The following is a 17,742-nucleotide window of genomic DNA, read 5'->3' as shown; positions in this document are numbered from 1 at the left end:
ACTGAAAATACAAAAACTAGCCGGCATGGTGGCAGGTGCCTGTAGTCCCAGCTACTCTGGAGGCTGAGGCAGGAGAATCACTTGAATCCAGGAGGTGGAGGTTGCAGTGAGCTGAGATTGTGCCACTGCACTTCAGCCTGGGTGACAAGAGCAAAACTCTGTCACAGAAAAAAGAAAAGAAAAGAAAAACTAAAAAAGGAAAAAAAGGAAGAGAAAATCCTGGAATTCTGAACCCAATTTAGCAGTTGTCTAATTATGTCCTGTATACATTGTATCTGATATATTTTTAGACATAAACTCATGGCTTCAGGAACCTCAATAATAGATCTATAGGAAAAAGTCATTTTGTATCAAACATTTTCCCATGGAAATAAAGAATTCCCACAGGTTAAATAAGAATTTGGCCTTTTGCCCAGAAGAAGGAAATTTTCATGGAAATTTTTTTAGAATACAGTGAGTTATACAAAGTCACAGTACTTCTGCTTGGTTTACTTTTAATTAAAACAACAATAATTCAGAGCTATTATTATTTTCAATATTTGTAAGTTGCTCATTTCTTCATTGCAAAAGAAAATGTTTTGAGAATGATCCATTTTATATATCACATTTAGAAATAAATGCACTTCTGAAAGTCTGTGTTGGAAAGCAGAAAAATGAAGTGTCTTGTGTAATCTGCATTAAGAGAACTATTAGATAATCATCTACATAAAAGAATATTTAGGACTGCATATATTTTGTCATTTAGTCCTGTAATTACAAACAACCACACTTTAAATGAACAAGCTTGTTAACATACCTTGACCTCCTTCCCTCTTTTCCTCCCTTCCTCTGTCTCTAGCTTAAATACAAAAAATTGTGTATTCAAAAGCAACCGTGTGCAAGTTATTTTGATACTATTCTTTGTTAACTTTAGAATTGCATTGCAATTCAATTTTATTTTCTATCCACTTTGTTTTAGTGTTAAGGAATGACCACATAGAGCATTGAGGATTATAATATTGAGTGTCCAAGAATAGTAATCAAAAGTCTGCCAATAAAGATGCTATAAAATTGGATGAGTTGTTAATGTCTTAAGCAAATATTAGGAATTTAGGTACGTATTAGGCAGATATTTAAAGATTCTATACATGTGTTCCCATGATGGGAGAGTAACACTTGGATAGAAAGGAAGTTACCTAATTGTGATCATTTTGGGGAATATTGAGTGGGCAGGGATGGAGATGGGAGTGCGTAGAGGTGGGGGTGACTGCAGTATAGTGTACAATTCACTGCAGCCCGCGTAGTCTCCCTTGCTCCTTCACGATTTTCCCTCTTCTTCAAAGTTTGTGTCAGGATGTCTTCCTGGCCATTCAAGTGGAAATACACATTCCTAACAGCTTGATTGTGAGGAAAGTAATATTTTTAAAGGTATGGTTCAGTTTCAAGATGAACTTTTTGGAGCTCGGGAATGATTTTTAACCCCCACCCTCTCCCCGCCAAATTTAGCCAATGGAAGAAGCAAGGTCCATCAGAGAACTATTCCCAGGCACCAGCTCAAGGCGGAGGGCTCATGGGGAAGCTGAATGGCCTGCTAGGGCCCAAATCCGTTTTTGGCCTTTGCCTTAAAAGAGTTCCCTGATCAGAGTTTGGAAGGGGCAGAAAGGAGAGTAACTATCTGGAGCAGGTAAAGAGTAGCAACGCCTCGAGGGGATAAAATCAGAACCCCCACCCCCTACCCCACAACGCTTTCCCAAAGGTAGTAGGCTGAAAGGGGAAATTCCTCGCGGGCGCCGACTCGCTCGCAGCTCCTGAAAGGCAAGTTTCTTCGCAAGCATTAGCCACCTGTGTGAGGCGCTCCGGGTGGGAAAGGTGGTGTGGGAGAAGCGACAGCTCGGCCACACCGCTCGGGAGCTTTCCTTAGTGAGGCCGGCCGTCAAAATACCTCCAGAACTCAGAGCTTTGATGATACAGAGTCCCCTATGCCTCGTACGTCGCTAGGATCGTAGCCCAACATTCTCCAGGCTGGTCGGCTCTGGAGTCAGCTGAGGCCTCCGGAGTTTGCCCGGGGTCCTCCCTGTCCCCTCCCTCCCACCTCCCCACCCCCGAAGTAGAGCTCCCTCCTCGCTCCGCCCGCACACCCCCGGCGCGCCTCGGAGGCTTATCAGGCTCCCCGCAAGCCCCGCAAGCTTCCTTGGGCGCCCGGCGCGAGGGACCCTGAGAGCCCAGCCGCTGCCTCGGAGCCCCCATTCACGTCCCCTCCTCCCGCTCCCCCGCCACCGCGCCTCCCGGCTCTTCTACCCGGTGCCGCGGCGCCCACCGCGTCTCAGGTTTAATCCCGGGTTGGACCTGCTGGTTTGCTCTCCCCACTCTGAGCCTCACAGCCAGCCCAGAGAAGTGGAATCTGCACTGAAACTCTGGGTGGCTGAAGCCGGCGGACTGGGCATGCTCAGAAGCCAGGGCTGGCTTTGGTCTCAAGTAGGAAGCTTTGGCACTCGGGAGGCAGCGGCGACTTTGGGGAAAGTTGATCCGAGAGGGGAGGAAGCCCCACTACGCGGAGCAGCGGCAGGAAGGAGCCCCCGGCAGCCCGGAGGAGCATGGGCACCTTGCGGGATTTACAGTACGCGCTCCAGGAGAAGATCGAGGAGCTGAGGCAGCGGGATGCTCTCATCGACGAGCTGGAGCTGGAGTTGGATCAGAAGGACGAACTGATCCAGAAGCTGCAGAACGAGCTGGACAAGTACCGCTCGGTGATCCGACCAGCCACCCAGCAGGCGCAGAAGCAGAGCGCGAGCACCTTGCAGGGCGAGCCGCGCACCAAGCGGCAGGCGATCTCCGCCGAGCCCACCGCCTTCGACATCCAGGATCTCAGCCATGTGACCCTGCCCTTCTACCCCAAGAGCCCACAGTAAGCAGGGGTGACGCGCCGGGTCCATGTGGCGCCCTGGCGGTGGGGAGCTTCGGGTCTCTGTATTGTCTGTCGGCCCCCGCCCCTCCCGCTTGCCATGTCTGTCCTCATCCTCAGAAATGTTTCATTTTAACGGGCACTTCTTGCGGGGCTGTGCACGTTTCTCAGAGCCAGACTCACTGCACATACGTTGCCTTCGTGTCTTTGTCAGATGTCAAGGTATTATTTTTAAATATACATGTACATTCGTATAAGCCACCTAGTGTACGTAGAGTTTGAATGCGTCCCAGGTGTGTGTCCGACCGTGTGTGTGAGTGTGAGAGAAGAAATAAAAAGCCCCCCTGTCTCCCAAAAACCCTGGCAAACCAGCCCAGCTGGAAAATCCTAAATGCAGGCTCATCAGACTTGAAATGAAATGCGTCTGATATCACCCATACTTTCTATGCTTTTGTGGCTCTCCCGGATTTCTCTACCTGCTGGCGCTTCACGCTGGTACCCTTCAAACCTGACGTTCTTGTCATCATCAAAGTGTGAAACATAAGCAAATACACATAGAAAAAGGAAGAATTTTTGATTTCCTGAATTGGATGACATTTACAATCCATAAATGGAAAACTAGTCTGTTGATTTTGAAGAAATATTTTTTCATAACATATGAGGCAGAAGATTGCTTGTTTTCCTTAAGGAACGTGCATAATGTTACTAATGGAGCATCTCCATCTCCCAAGACGTGGTTGCTTGTTTCCAGGGTTAGATACAGATAAGCACACTTATCTTGCTTAAAACGGGGACCCATTGTTTGCCTTACTCTTGGCTTCTAATGCAACCACTGTGGCATTGTTCTAGCCTTTGAGAGAACTGTGCAATCCTGATGTTAGTGGGCTTCATAACTTGGATGGAAAAAATTTAATGAAACTTGTTATACAACACTTAACTCAGAGTTAGTATAGAGAGTAAAGCTACAGGAACATGAGGTTAACAGAGAATGTGGGAGAGCGCCCAAAAGAACGGCATTTTAAATTAATAGATAATAACATAATTGATAAAACCAAGGATGTTACTGCTTACTCTACTACTAACGACATCACATTGGCTGGATGGCACGTGTTACATAATAATACAAGGTCCATCGAAACCCTCCACTTCATAAACACAACAAGTTAATATAAGGAGAAAGTAGATACTCGATTATCTCTACTTGTATTTATTGGATATTTTTGGGGGGAATCACAGTGTGTACCAATTATTACTTTTGAAAACTTAGAGTTATACCTATACATGTTGATTCCCATGGAACATTTGCTGTTCATGCAGGCTTAGTTTAGGGAGGAGTTTGTATTCTGCGAGGGAGGTGGAAAGAGACAATAAGGATAAACATTTCTGAGATTCCGACCTCACCAAATTGCCCTAATAGTTCAGCAGACTTAGGTCTGCCTTAGAACCCTGAGTGATCTGAATAAACTTCAGCTTTCTCTGGTAAATTAATTTGCAGTCCTGACACGCCTGACTGTTTTAGCTAACGAGGTACAGGACCATCTCTCCTGGGCCAAGTTTTGCATAATGAAAAAATAACTCAAAGACAGCTCTCTGCATCTTTAAACATTCCATAGGATCTCATTTTCGTATCTGCAGGACTTTTGAGTGACACAGAGCAAACTCTGCTTTTACAAAAAGACCATTTTAATAGGTTTCATAGTGAAGCATGTTCAAGCCAGCTGATAACTCCAGTTAAACATTCCATCAGAGATTTACAAGATTCTAGGCAGTAGGGAATGAGCTATACAATGTGATAAGTTTAAAAGCCTCTTTGTACATGGCTTGTAGAATAACTAGATTGAAAAACTAACAAACAGAAAAGGTCCAGAGTGGAAAATAAAGCTGGTGTGGCAAATGATTTACAGCGTCCCATTATATTACAAATTTTATCTATCAAACAATGCTGTGTGTCCTGACACTGATTTCTTACTAATAACTTGTATTTTAAAGGACTCAGCTCTTAAGATATTGCCATGATGCTTTGGGTGACTCTGAAGTATTTTATTGAGGAAAATGATAGAATGCCTTCCAAGCTTAAATAATTTTGGAAAAACATCTGTTCTTTTTTCACACTTACATAAAGAAAACTAGAAAAAAATTGGCTTGAGTAGTAGAAAGTGTACCTTTCTTAGGGAAAATAGAAGTACATTGTATTCAAAATGAATAAATCTTATGTTATTTGAATGGTTGTACAAGGTAGCTCCACAAAGAGTTAAGAAAACCTGCCAAACCAAAGAAGACTTGTTTGCATTTCAGTGTATTTCACTATGAATAATTTGATTACACAGACTTACTGGCAACAAGTGTTTGTGTCTTTATATTTCATCTTTACTACATCTTAAACGTAGCCATCTTTCTTAAACACACATATAGATTATTGTGAGTTCAAGTTAAAATGAAAGTATCTAAATAGACACATTAATTTCCAGCTCACATTCATGCTAGTTTTTGATTCTGTTTTTTTTTTTTAGATGTAGGTAACTGCCCCACTAATGTTCTGTTCATTTATCTCATATATGCAAATATATCTGTTTAGTTTTTGCTTACTGAGGTTGCCTTCTGAGGATTATAATTTTTTTTCTTTAGTTCTGTTTTCTTGCTAAATTTGGTTGTTTAAAAATAGTATAAAATATAAATTAACTTAATAACTTGAATCATCTTAAAATTTTTGGTTTGGAATTTTTCCTGTAATGTGGGAATTGGAGGGAAGGTTCTGTCAGATTCCAGCACACAGACAGGACACTCCTGCTATAACTATGAGGTAGGAGGAGTGTTTTTATTGATCTCTTTCACAATCTGCATACAGTACTTATGTGAAGCAAAGAACTGATGTAGCAAATTGGAATCTATATTCCACTGCTACCAAATAACTCCTTGAGAATGTAAAACTACTAAACTATATTTGGAAATAAATTGTGCAAATAAACCCTTAAAATGAAAAAAAAAAACCTAAGCATTCATTATATGAGATCAGATAGCTTGTTGATTGCCTATATAGAATAGTTCTTATGGACTTAAGTAATTTTATTTCATGAAGTTTCATTCCTGAAATTGATTCTATATCATGTTGGAACATTCAGTCCCTGAAATTTTGATCTAAACCCCTTATCTTTTGAAAATATTCCCAAATCCTTTCCATTTTAATGTCACAGGGTTTCAGTTATTTCAGTTGGATTATATAGACTTGAGTTCCTAAAAGTTGTTAGTTTCTTTGTATTTTTGTAAGCTGTTGCTGAATTTCAGAGAATTGTGACATGTTCTATTTTGTTTCCTTTTTTTTTCTTTGTTGTTGTTGTTGATACGGAGTCTTGCTCTGTCACCCAGGCTGGAGTGCAGTGGCACAATCTCGGCTCACTGCAACCTCCACCTCCCGGGTTCAAGCAGCTCTCCCACCTCAGCCTCCTGAGTGGCTGGGATTACAGGCACATGCCACCATGCCTGGCTAATTTTGTATTTTGTTTGTTTGTTTGTTTTTTAGTAGAGATGGGGTTTCACCATTTTGGCCAGGCTGGTCTTGAACTCCTGAACTCAGGTTATCAGCCCACCTGCTCCTCCCAAAGTGCTGAGATTACAGGTGTGAGCCACCACACCTGAAGTACTTTGGAGGAGTTGAGGATAAAAATATTTATTTTTATTTTTAGGGAGGCATTAATTTTAAGAGATTATTTGATCTTTTAGACTTTATACTAATATATCTCAAGAAAAACAAAATGTTCCTAAAAACTCTATATTACATTCTGTTGGAAGTTGAGAGAATTCTAGAATTCTAGTGTAATCATAGATGGCATAATATAAAAACATACTATGTCTTGAAAGGTAGAAATTTAATTCCAAAAGTGCTCTGCAGCTCAGTTCAATACTTCTATGGGATTGCCTGTGATGTGCAAAATATTGTAAGGCATTAGAGGTAAGAGCTACATAGGTCCTACCATCCAGGAGTGAACAAGGGGTTAACAATACTGCACAAGTAAATATTCTAGAAAGTAGATAGAGTAAGGGAAGTCACAGGGGAGATAACTAAGACAGTTGGCAAAATACAATCAAGCCTGTTTAGTTTTATGGTGTCAGAGACTCATGTGGAAGTAGAAGGGTTAAATAGCTGTGATTTAGGTGAGTGGAAATGAGAGGAAAGAGGGAGGGATAGAGATAGGGATTGGGGAAACATATTACAAGCCATTAGCAAAGTGACAGGACAGAAAAAGAAAGCAGCAGGGCCTCTCTGGGAATTGGCAGCAACTGGTGGCTGTGCTAAAGTACTGTAGTGGGAACTGTGGAAAAGCAAGTTTAGGCCAGTGAGAGGGAGAATCTGTTTCTATGATTTGATAAAGTAGGTGAGAGGGCATTCTTCTGGGTTTTAGAATAGCTAAGGCTCATTTGTGTGTGTGTGTGTGTGTGTCTGTGTGTGCGTGTGTGTGTATGTTTTACACCAAGGACTAATAGTTACCCACTAATACAGTTCTGAATGCCAGAATATCAGTTCAGCTTTCTAACCCCCACCATCACAGTCCTGTTGATAGTCATAACTATACCAACTAGGTAAGAGTAGTTAATTTAAGCAAACAGCAGATGATTAGAAGTCTTAAAGAAACCAGTTCCAAGTTCCTTTTTCCACTCACTTCCAAATGTTCCCATTGAAAATAATCGAATTTCATGCCACAGACTAGCACTGCAGATTCCTCACATACCTAGGCAAACTGAACATCATGAGAATTGAACCTGAAGTTGTTTTGTTGAAAGTCATCTTTCTTGTTTTTGTAGAGGAGTTAAATTCCAACCTAATGTTATTCTAATAGAGTTTCCAATTTAAGGTTGTTTGTTAATTTGACATTATAGTTTATGCAGTAGAATTGAAGTCCTGGAAGCATTTATAAAAATGTATGAGACCAGGGGGCTAAAACCCTATTAGGGCATTTTGAAGCACAGTCAAGTTGCATGTCCCCAAAATGGATCTTATAATGAAGATACTGGTAAGCCCTTAAATAGAATGGCTCTAGAAACTGCCTGAGAATATAAATGACCAGCTTCCTTGCTCTACCGGGCCACATTTCCAAGCTCCTGATACTTGTTCTTTGGATTCCTAATGGGAAATGGTAGAAGAACACAGATGATGTTTCTATTGTTGCTGTTTGCAGGTTATAAGGCATATGGACACATTTTTTTTTTCTGTCTGCCTAGCAGTGGAGGGTCTCCATGGTATCCTAGCAACCATATTCGAACTCCAGGATGCTGCTCTTTCTGCCATCTCTACCATAGGTGTTGCTGCCCATCCCAAGAGACTGGGTCTGTTGCTAGCATTCCAGATCCTCTAACTTGAACCTTTCAAACTCAGAGAACGCAAGACAATGTGATAAATAAGCACATGCTGAGAGCAGCATTTACCAGTATGCTCAACAGCTTATTATGCAATCACATCCTTGGCATTTTGAATCCTAATCTGAATTGTTGAGCTGGTACTGTTTGCCACCCCTTCCCCGACAGCCCTTCTCTGCTTCCTCGCACTCTGTTCTGACACCGGTTTTGCTTCCCTCTCACCATCTTCTGTAACGACTGTGTTCCTCAGCATCTCCTTAACATTTATTTGCTGAGAAGTTCAGTGCGTGCAACCTGTTTGAACTCTGTAAGTATAATTTTGTTCGTAAGAGCAGAGGAATGTTCTCCCTCCAAAACTGTCATGTAAATATAAACAATAGTACAACACTTCAGCTACACAAAACAGATGTTTAACACAAGATGGAACTAATAGTACACTCTCAAAAGTTTCTTATTTCTGAATGAATTTTATAAGCATACTACTCTTCAGCTTTTTTTATTGCTTATAAAATTCAATAAGCATTCCTGCTGGGGGCTCTAGAGGAGACTCTATACCTTGTTTTTTTCCAGCTTCTGGAGGCTGCCTGTATTTTAAGCGTGAATTTTATAAGCAATGAAAAAAGCTGGAGAGTAGAGTGAGAAGAAGAAATGCATATTGAGGGGACAAGAAAGGGCAAAACGAGATGGGTATTGGTAAAGCTATGCCATATTTGCAAGGAAGCTGGAAAATACTGATAGACTTTGTGTGCAGGTAAACAGGTGACAAGACTGGAAAAGAACTTGCAAGTAAGACAGTACTTTATGGATGAAGACTGCCATAGAGAAGAGACATGCAAATTGGAGTATATCGAAGGCTTGTCTTCTTAGGGAGCTATACTGAAGATAGTTTCCCTTTAGACCAGTGCTTGTTTTGAATGCATTGTATTGTCCCTTTGAAATACTCCTTAATCTGACATCAGTGAGGACTTGGTGGTATTTGTGCAGCCCACAGTGCAGAGGACAAGAATAAGGGCAACAACTCAGTGCCTCCTGTTTCTGGATAAAAAGGGTCAAGAATCACACTACTTATCATCATCAGATTGGGTAACATTTATGGAGCATTAACTCTGTGCCAGGCACTGCTGTTGTGCTTTATATAGATTGCCTCTTTCATTGACTGAATTATTCATTGATTGATTGATTGAGACAGGTTCTTTGTCTTACTGCCTAGGCTGGAGTGCAGTGACACAACAGTAGCTCACTGCAGCTTCAAACTCCTGGGCTCAAGTGATCCTCTCACCTCAGCCTCCAGAGTAGCTAAGATTATAGGCACATAACACCACACCTGGATAATTTTTAAAATTTTCTATGGAGACAGGGTCTCGGTTGCACAGCCTGGTCTTGAACTTCTGGCCTCAAATGATTCTCCAGCATCTGGGCCTCCAAAGAAAGTGCTGGGAATACATATGTAAGCCACCGCACCCAGCCTGATCATCTATTTTTTAGGATGCACACAACCCTGTGAGGAAGATTCCGGATTATCCTCATTTCACAGCATGATAAAAAGAACTCTGGGGCGCGAAGAAGTGAAGCAACTTGCCCACAGTCACACAAGGTTGATCCTGCATTTGAGCTCCAGAGCTTTTCTCCTTGACTGCTAGGCTCTCTTACTGTCCAAAGGGCCATGGGGATTAGGTAGTTGCAGGAAAACTTTATAAATAACATATAGGTTGTTCTCTGGGGCATATCTATTCACCAATAGTTAAATAGGAAGCAGAATGACACTGGGAATAGTGGAAGAAATAATGTAGGATGGCAGTTCCCAAACTTTCCTGCACATTAGAATCACCTGGGGAACATAAAAATCCAATTCCTAGATTGTACCACAAACCAATTAAAATCAGAATGTCTGGGGGTTGCAAGCTACATATCAGTAATTTTTAATGAGTCTCCAGGTAACTTTAAAGTGCAGCAAAATTTGAGAACCACTCTGATAGGAAGATGACAAGGGGTGTGCCTGTGTGTGTGTGTGTGTGTGTTTGTATGGTGTGTGTATGTTTGTGTGTGATATTAAACAAAAGACCAGGATAAAATGTTCATCTAAAGAGTTGAATGTCTCTATTGGCTAAAACCTCTAAGCACTAGGGGCCTGCAAAAGCATAGCTGGATTTTTTGCCAAATTATACATGTAGACAGTTTAGTTGATGCCTTCTTGTTTATTCTCCTAAACAAGTGATCATTTCCCTACCTAGCCCATTGGTTCTCAAACATAGCTGTATGTTACAATCACCTAGGGAACTTTAAAACATATCTTTGCTGGGCACCACCTCCAGAGACTATGATTTAATTGTTCTGGGGTAGACCTGAGGTATAGGTATATTATCTGCACTCCCAAAGTGATTATAATATTCAGCCAGGGTTGAGAACCTCTGCTATGACCCATTCAATGTTGATTGTTACAGACTACTTGAATTCCTGTTCTTTGGGAAAGCACCTTTCTCCTTTCTTTTTGAGCAACCCAAATCCCTGGCTTGCAGTGGAGCCAGGCAGCTTCAGCTCTGCAATCCCCCTTGCGTCTGAATCTGTCAGTGTCACTTTAATCTCTGGGGTTACCTGTTAAGGACCTGGGGCACACAAAAGTGGCAGCAGCTCTGTTCAATGGGTAAGTATGTTTCCCCTTTCCTGCCAGCCAGGGTTCCTGGCCAGTGTTCAAATGTGACACACACTAGGATCAGCCTTCGTCCCAAGTTTTTTTTTTTTTTTTTTTTTTTTTTGTCTGTTTGTTTTTTAATTCTCACTGAGGGCAGCTGCCTCTGTAGCCAGATAATTTCTTTGCGTCCCAGCTCCTGCTATCCAATGCTAAGTTGAAGGTGAAACAATGAAGAGCGCCTCGTGGAAGAGCAATCCTGGGCTTGTAGCGTCTCTCCTTCTGGTATGTGATGTCTCTGCAGCCAGCTACAGTTTTTTTTTTTTTTTTTTTTTTTTTTCTACAGATATTTTATCCTTTTAAGGCAAACAGCATGAGCTCAGGCTGAGGAGTACTTTCTGAGGAGACTTCAGAGAAAGCAGAACTAGCACATCAACCTTTCAGCCCCCTTTCCAGGTGGCTTGGTTTAAGTGGACAGATCTGGGCATTGCTGGCAGATGAGAGGTCTGAGATGACACCTGCAATAAAAGATCTTGGTGTGTCCCTCATGAAGACTTCCAGGGGAAATGAGAATTCCTGAACCCTGTGGTCAGATCTCACTGCTGCCCCTATTGCCAGCTCTGTGTGTCTTTCCTGCCCTCTGTTCCCTTAGATCCTTGTTACAAACTCCTCAAGGTGTTGCCAGTGGTTTCTGATAGGAGCCTATTTACATTTGTAATTTAATCATTATCTTCTCAGTTGAGGATCAGCTAATATAGCACTTTATATAAGCAATGAAAATAGCTAATATGATTGCAAATACTTTTTGATAAAAATAATCTTAGATTCGGAGTCAGCAAGGAGCTTTTCTGTCTTTTCCCCACCCCTAAAATATGAAAATGTATTCAGCTGACAGATAGTATGTTAAAACAGAATAGATGTAATAAGGCTGCCCAGAGGATTGGTGACATTAATTATGCAGGGAAGTTAATCATAAGTAAAGTAAACACTTTCATTATGAATCCAGCTTCATGGAGTGCGTTTGGTTATTGCACGTAATTGGGGAGGGATAAGAGGAATTAGAAACAATGAAAAACATGACCAAAAGCAAGTGTTTAATTATTATGAGTTAGCGGTTAGAAGCAGAATGATAGGCAGAAGTTGGTGGTAGGACACTGCGAAAATATCTGTGTCTTTGCAGTCTTTTATTCCAGCCTATGAAAGGATGGGAGTTCATATAGAAAGAAGAAATTAGTGACAATTTATTACCAAAATATACTACTTTCACCTGAATCAAAAATAAAATTATGTTAATTACTTTTGCCTTTCTAAAGATCATAAATGTAAATTAAACTTCAACAGATTTGCTTTAAGATAGATGTAATTTAATTCACTTCTACATAGAGGTGGAGAGAAAATAATGTAAGGTATTCACTTATGCTTTATGCCCAGCCAAAGCATAAGTAAATAGTTTACATTATTTTTATGGGATTATAATATGCATCAAAACAGATCTAATGTTATTGACCTTGTAATATTTAGTTTCATTTTCTCACTTTTAGACTCTACCTACTGTTAAGTAACATTGTACTTCTTTGAACATGAAGTAATTATAGTATCAGCCAGTCAGTTTAATTTGGTTAATTGGATTGAATGTCAGTGATGACAAATACACTCTAGTTAAGCAAAATACTTGGACTATTTTCGGAAACAATTGTATTATGGTCATATCAAGCTTTCACCAGATCTTGGCCGAGGAATAAGGAGATAATGTGAAGAAAAAACGTATCTTCTGGGTATACTGTACATCATCTTAATGGTCCAGTTTTATCAGTAAATTATGGTTTTGACAATGCTTCTAAGTCTGGACTGAAAAGAAAGAAGAAAATATGGTCAGGACAAAAAAGAAAAATGCAAAATCTAAGTTTTGTTCCTCTGGAGTTATTGCTACAGATGGAAAATAGGGTGGGTTGGTCATCAGCTACTATGCCTGCAGGTGGCTGGCAAACATGCTGTAAAAGGAAGCACAGCTCCACACTTCCATCTTCCTAATACCCACCTTACCTAAATCACTGGTGACTAAGTAACACATTTTATATTAAAGCGAGTCAGAGAAGAGTGTCACCATATCCTTCACAGAGAAGTATTAAACATCTGAAAGTGACAGGTACCATTTTGCTAAGCCTGTGTTGACAACTCATTATGTCAGTGGGCAGAGAGAAATAAGAAAATATGCCTTGGAATGAACCGTAGAGTATACACTGCATGCACTGTTGAGTACAGAACTTTATGTGAATCATGGTCTTCATTCTCAGTAATTGCTACTCTTTTATTTTGGAACTTAGGATATCAAAGCTTAGAAAAGTATGCCCAAAGACACTTAGAAAAGTAAGAGTAGTGTTTTTTTTGTTTGTTTTTTTGTTTTTTGTTTTGGCTGGGAGATCAATTCAGTGAGTTCCTCTCTGAGCAAATGGATTGTACTTAATGTAACTTTTTTTCAGTTCTGAATGTTAGAGGAAAATCTTATTCCCCCATAGTGTATGGTACAGTGCAAAATGAAAGAACTGCTCAAAGTTTGTAGTCATTCATTTAATACCTAGCTTTATAAAAATGTAATGTGAACTCCATCATACACTTGTATGAGCAGTGTTTCTTGTTATAGATCTGAAAAGCTTTAGAAATAATGTGAAAGAAAGTATGCTATGATTTTTAAAAATAGTTTTAGCCTTGGTCAGGAAAAAGTCATTTTTCTCTTCTTCAAAATTTTACTTCAGATTTTTTTTGTTCTTCATAAAAGGAAAATGTGACTTGAAAAATTATAACTTGCCTGATTCTGCTTTCCAGATGTTTTACCATTACTTAGTATGGAGACCTATATTCTCTTATTGGAAAAAAAGGAACTAAGTGAGAACTAAGTGATTCCCTGTTTATGTAGCACTGAATGGCATAAAAATAAATAGATGTTACTTTGAAACTGTCCTCATGGAAAGGAATGGCAAATAAATAAAATAAGCTCACCATGAATGAATTATCTTTTTAAATTTCTTGACACCTTTTACATACTTCATGAATTTATCTAGCCTTTGCCTTTCTGTTGGTTTGCTTAAGGCATTAACATAATTATTTTCCCTTCTGTTTGGCTTTTTGTGGGAAATGCTCAACTTAATAAAAGTATTTTCTTTCTGATAGATAACAGCTAAAAGAGTGTAGCCCATGTCCTTTCCAATAACAATAATTAGAGAAAAAACTTCCAGAAATAAAGAATTTAGGCACTTAAAACATTATGTATATGTGTGTTTGGGTGTTTGAGTGTTTTTAAATAATTATAATAACTTGTTTCCGAAAATTCTGATATTTGAAGAGTATCCATTAAAATTCATATTCTATTCATTATATAATCACGATAGTTTTAAGCAACTCACACTCTTAGAAAATGGAGATCAGAAGAACCAATATTGAAATATTTTGGTGAATATACCAACTTTGTTGTGCAGACAGGTGAATCAAGTTGAACAGACAGATTACTAGCTCCTTTATCCTGAAGTGTAAAAGCAAAAACACTGATCATCAAAGAGGAGGATACTCTTCCTGAGTGACCCTTTCTCATCTAAGGTTCGTCTTATCTTTTAGTGCTGCCACTGAAGTCCTGTACTATGTAAGTCATCTATCATAATAGAGCAGTGCTCCATCTTCTGGATTCCTAAGGGTTACCGTCAGGGTGATGGATGGAAAATGGCTCAAGTATACATTTATTTGTCTTTTCAAGAGTGAGATTCTCTGCTAGATGGTCTTAGAGGTTATTAAAGAGTATCTCAGCAAACCCTTGCTAGTGAGTTTTTAAATCATCTCTGACAGCTTTTCCCTCTTTCTTGACTCCTGTTAATAGATTTCAACACTTATTTTTGTAGTTTAATCCATTGCTTTATCATCATGAAAGGAAGAATATAATATTAACAACTTCTCTTGCTCATACTAGGCTCACTTTTTTTTCCTTCATTTTTCCTCTGGACCTAGAAATAATTTCTTCTCCAAAGAAATCTTTGATAAAGGGAAATAGTAATTGTTACTTTTTAGCCTTGTCTTTAATGATCAATTATTGATGATGATGATTATAATGATAACTACTAAAATATTTGTCTAATTATATACCATATATGTGATCTCATTTAATTCTCATAGCAATCTGATAAAGTAGCTACTATTATCATCCCAATTTTTCATATGGAGAAAATGAGGCACAGAGAAATTAGACAACTTGGCCAAAACAAGACAATGGACTGAAGTGCTACAATGCAGGGTTATGTAAGTCCAGAGCTCATGCTCACTCTCTGTACGCTGTGTTGTTTAGCTGTTTGTTTCATGAACTCATTTTTAGCAGAAGTCTCTTGTGCAGTTTCATTTCGTTTATATAGATACTCTTTGGTAATTTTTAATATACTGTATACCCATACTCATGATGGTCATGGGCACATTCTCTTTTAGAGAATGTGTGCCTTTGTATCATGATAGTTCTTTCAATAATACTGTATTGCTACTATATTCACTTCTGATTTGTTGTTTTGTTTTGTTTTGTTTTGTTTTGAGACATGGTCTCACTCTAGTGCCCAGGGTAGAGTGCAGTGGTGCGCTCTTGGTTCACTGCAACCTCCGCCTCCCAGGCTCAAGTGATCCTTCTGCCTCAGCTTCCCAAATAGCTGGAATTACAGGTGCATGGCACCACATCTGGCTAATTTTTGTAGTTTTTGTAGAGATGAGGTCTTACTGTGTTACTCAGGCTGGTCTTGAACCCCTGAGCTCAAATGATCCACCAGCCTTGGCCTACAAAAGTTCTAGGATTACAGGGATGATCCACTGTATCCAACCTCTATATTCAAATTTTTATTAAACACAACTACATATACCTAAGCATTTCTAGCTGATTCATACGTAGAAAGTTTTCCCCATCTTGTACTTGAGTATTTTGTTTGTTTTTAGTTTCAAATTTTTAAGTAGCATCTGCTTGTTCCTCTTGAATCAAATTTCCATTTTGAAGAAACATTCCCTCAATTTTCCAATGGTTTACTTCCTGACTTATTTCCCTCTTTTCCCTTAAATATTAATGTCTTTAATAGAAAATTGTTGAAAGTATGTCAAATGCTTTCTGATTCTTTATTCTAGCAATTAATACAAGTTTCTATGGATTGGTTTTGAGGTTTTTTGTTGTTGTTCATCATTTACCAAATATTTATTAAGGAACTAATATAGGGTAGGACTATAGTATATGTGTCTTCTTCTCGCTCACATAGCATTGAATATGTGAAAATTAGTGGTTGTAGGTAATATGCTAAAAAAGACACTCTCTTGTTTCTTCCAACATGGACTGGACCCAGCATTCCTAGGTTGGAATTGTGCTTCCACTTCTCAGTGTTTGGGTTTGTGGTGCTGTGTACATTTTTTCCATATCCATCAGAGGTTGAATTTCTATATTTTGACTGTTGTTGGTTAACAAATACTTCCCCCAGAAAATGGTAAGTTACATGAAAACAAAGCCAACTTCTCTGTTGCTCCATGTTACATCCTTGGAGCCCAGAAATGGGATGGCACACTGTAGTTACTATATATATATACTGTCAAGTGAAGCACAAGATAAAACCACTTCATGTTTGTGGCCCTTAGATACTTCAGTTTTTAATTTCCAGTTTTAAACTTTGGAAACCTGTGTTACTGAGCTCAGTAGAATTTCCAAACATGTTTGGTATTGCATTTGGATGCTTTGGGATGCCTTTGTGGATTGCCTGTGCTCAAATGGTCATGATGGCCCCTGTCACTCCATACTGTCTTCATCTAGCCTATACCCCTTGTTTATGTTACTGGCCTGCCCTCTGAAGGCATTTCTGTTTTTCAACTTGGGATTACAGTCATGAAAAGTTCCTTCTAGTTTGAATAATCTGTGATTTGTAATGCCTTTCCAAGGAAGCACACTTGTTCTCCAACTCTAATAAATTTGTAATTCCAAACTCTGCAACATAAAATCTCATAAATTGGTTAATCTTAAAAATAAGATAGACTGATTGCTAATAAATACAAGCATGGGATTAGTGGAAATAGAAGAGAATCTTTTCAGATTCTTACTAATTTTATTTTGCAGACACAGCCAGAACACGCACTAAGAAAATCCTTTCAAATTTAGATATAATTTTTACTCTCCCAAAATTCTTAAAGATTTGAAATTATCAGTTGGTAGAGACCATTAATCTCATAAGGAAATACTTTTTAACTAAGTGCTTGCCTCAACATTAATCAAAATAAACCCAGGAAAAAAGTAAAGGTGGAATTTGCTTGTATATTGTCTTTTAGCTCTTCAGGATGGAAACTGGGAACACCTAATGCTATAAAAAACTTTTCACCTCGTCTAGTCATATGCTTATGTGAGTATCTGAAGTTATTTTTCCAGGTGACCTATTTACCAATGCAATTATAGATTTTGCAACATATTAATTGGCTAAAAAAATACATACATGTATGATTTCATTTATGCCTTACAATATCTGAACAAATAATGGAAGACAGATCATCACTGTTGTACAGATGAGAAAATTAATGATCAAAGAGGTAAGGTAATATAACCTTAATCTAATAGTTCTTTTTTTTTTTTTTTTTTTTTTTTGAGACGGAGTCTCACTCTGTGGCCCAGGCTGGAGTGCAGTGGCGCGATCTCGGCTCACTGCAAGCTCCGCCTCCCGGGTTCATGCCATTCTCCTGCCTCAGCCTCCCGAGTAGCTGGGACTACAGGCGCCCGCCACCTCACCCGGCTAGTTTTTTGTATTTTTTAGTAGAGACGGGGTTTCACTGGGTTAGCCAGGATGGTCTCGATCTCCTGACCTCGTGATCCGCCCGTCTCGGCCTCCCAAAGTGCTGGGGCTTGAGC

At 39.4% G+C, this 17,742-nt stretch overlaps 1 protein-coding gene across 2 annotated transcripts in view; it reads left to right on the top strand.

The window, feature by feature from the left end:
* PRKG1 (protein kinase cGMP-dependent 1) overlaps window positions 1-17,742 on the top strand; it is a 1,342,028-nt gene that overhangs the window by 94,640 nt on the left and 1,229,646 nt on the right. The window contains exon 1 of one of the 2 annotated variants that reach the window (XM_001099460.5): window positions 2,470-2,884. The exons of the other annotated variant lie outside the window; for it this stretch is intronic. Coding sequence (XP_001099460.1) covers window positions 2,574-2,884 — 311 coding nt within the window. The 5' untranslated portion in view covers window positions 2,470-2,573. Of the gene's footprint in view, window positions 1-2,469; window positions 2,885-17,742 lie in introns of those variants that run through there. 2 annotated transcript variants of the gene reach the window in all.

The sequence above is a fragment of the Macaca mulatta genome, chromosome 9 (assembly GCF_049350105.2).
Source record: "Macaca mulatta isolate MMU2019108-1 chromosome 9, T2T-MMU8v2.0, whole genome shotgun sequence".
NCBI lineage: Eukaryota > Metazoa > Chordata > Mammalia > Primates > Cercopithecidae > Macaca > Macaca mulatta.
This window is presented reverse-complemented; position numbering and strand designations above follow the sequence as displayed.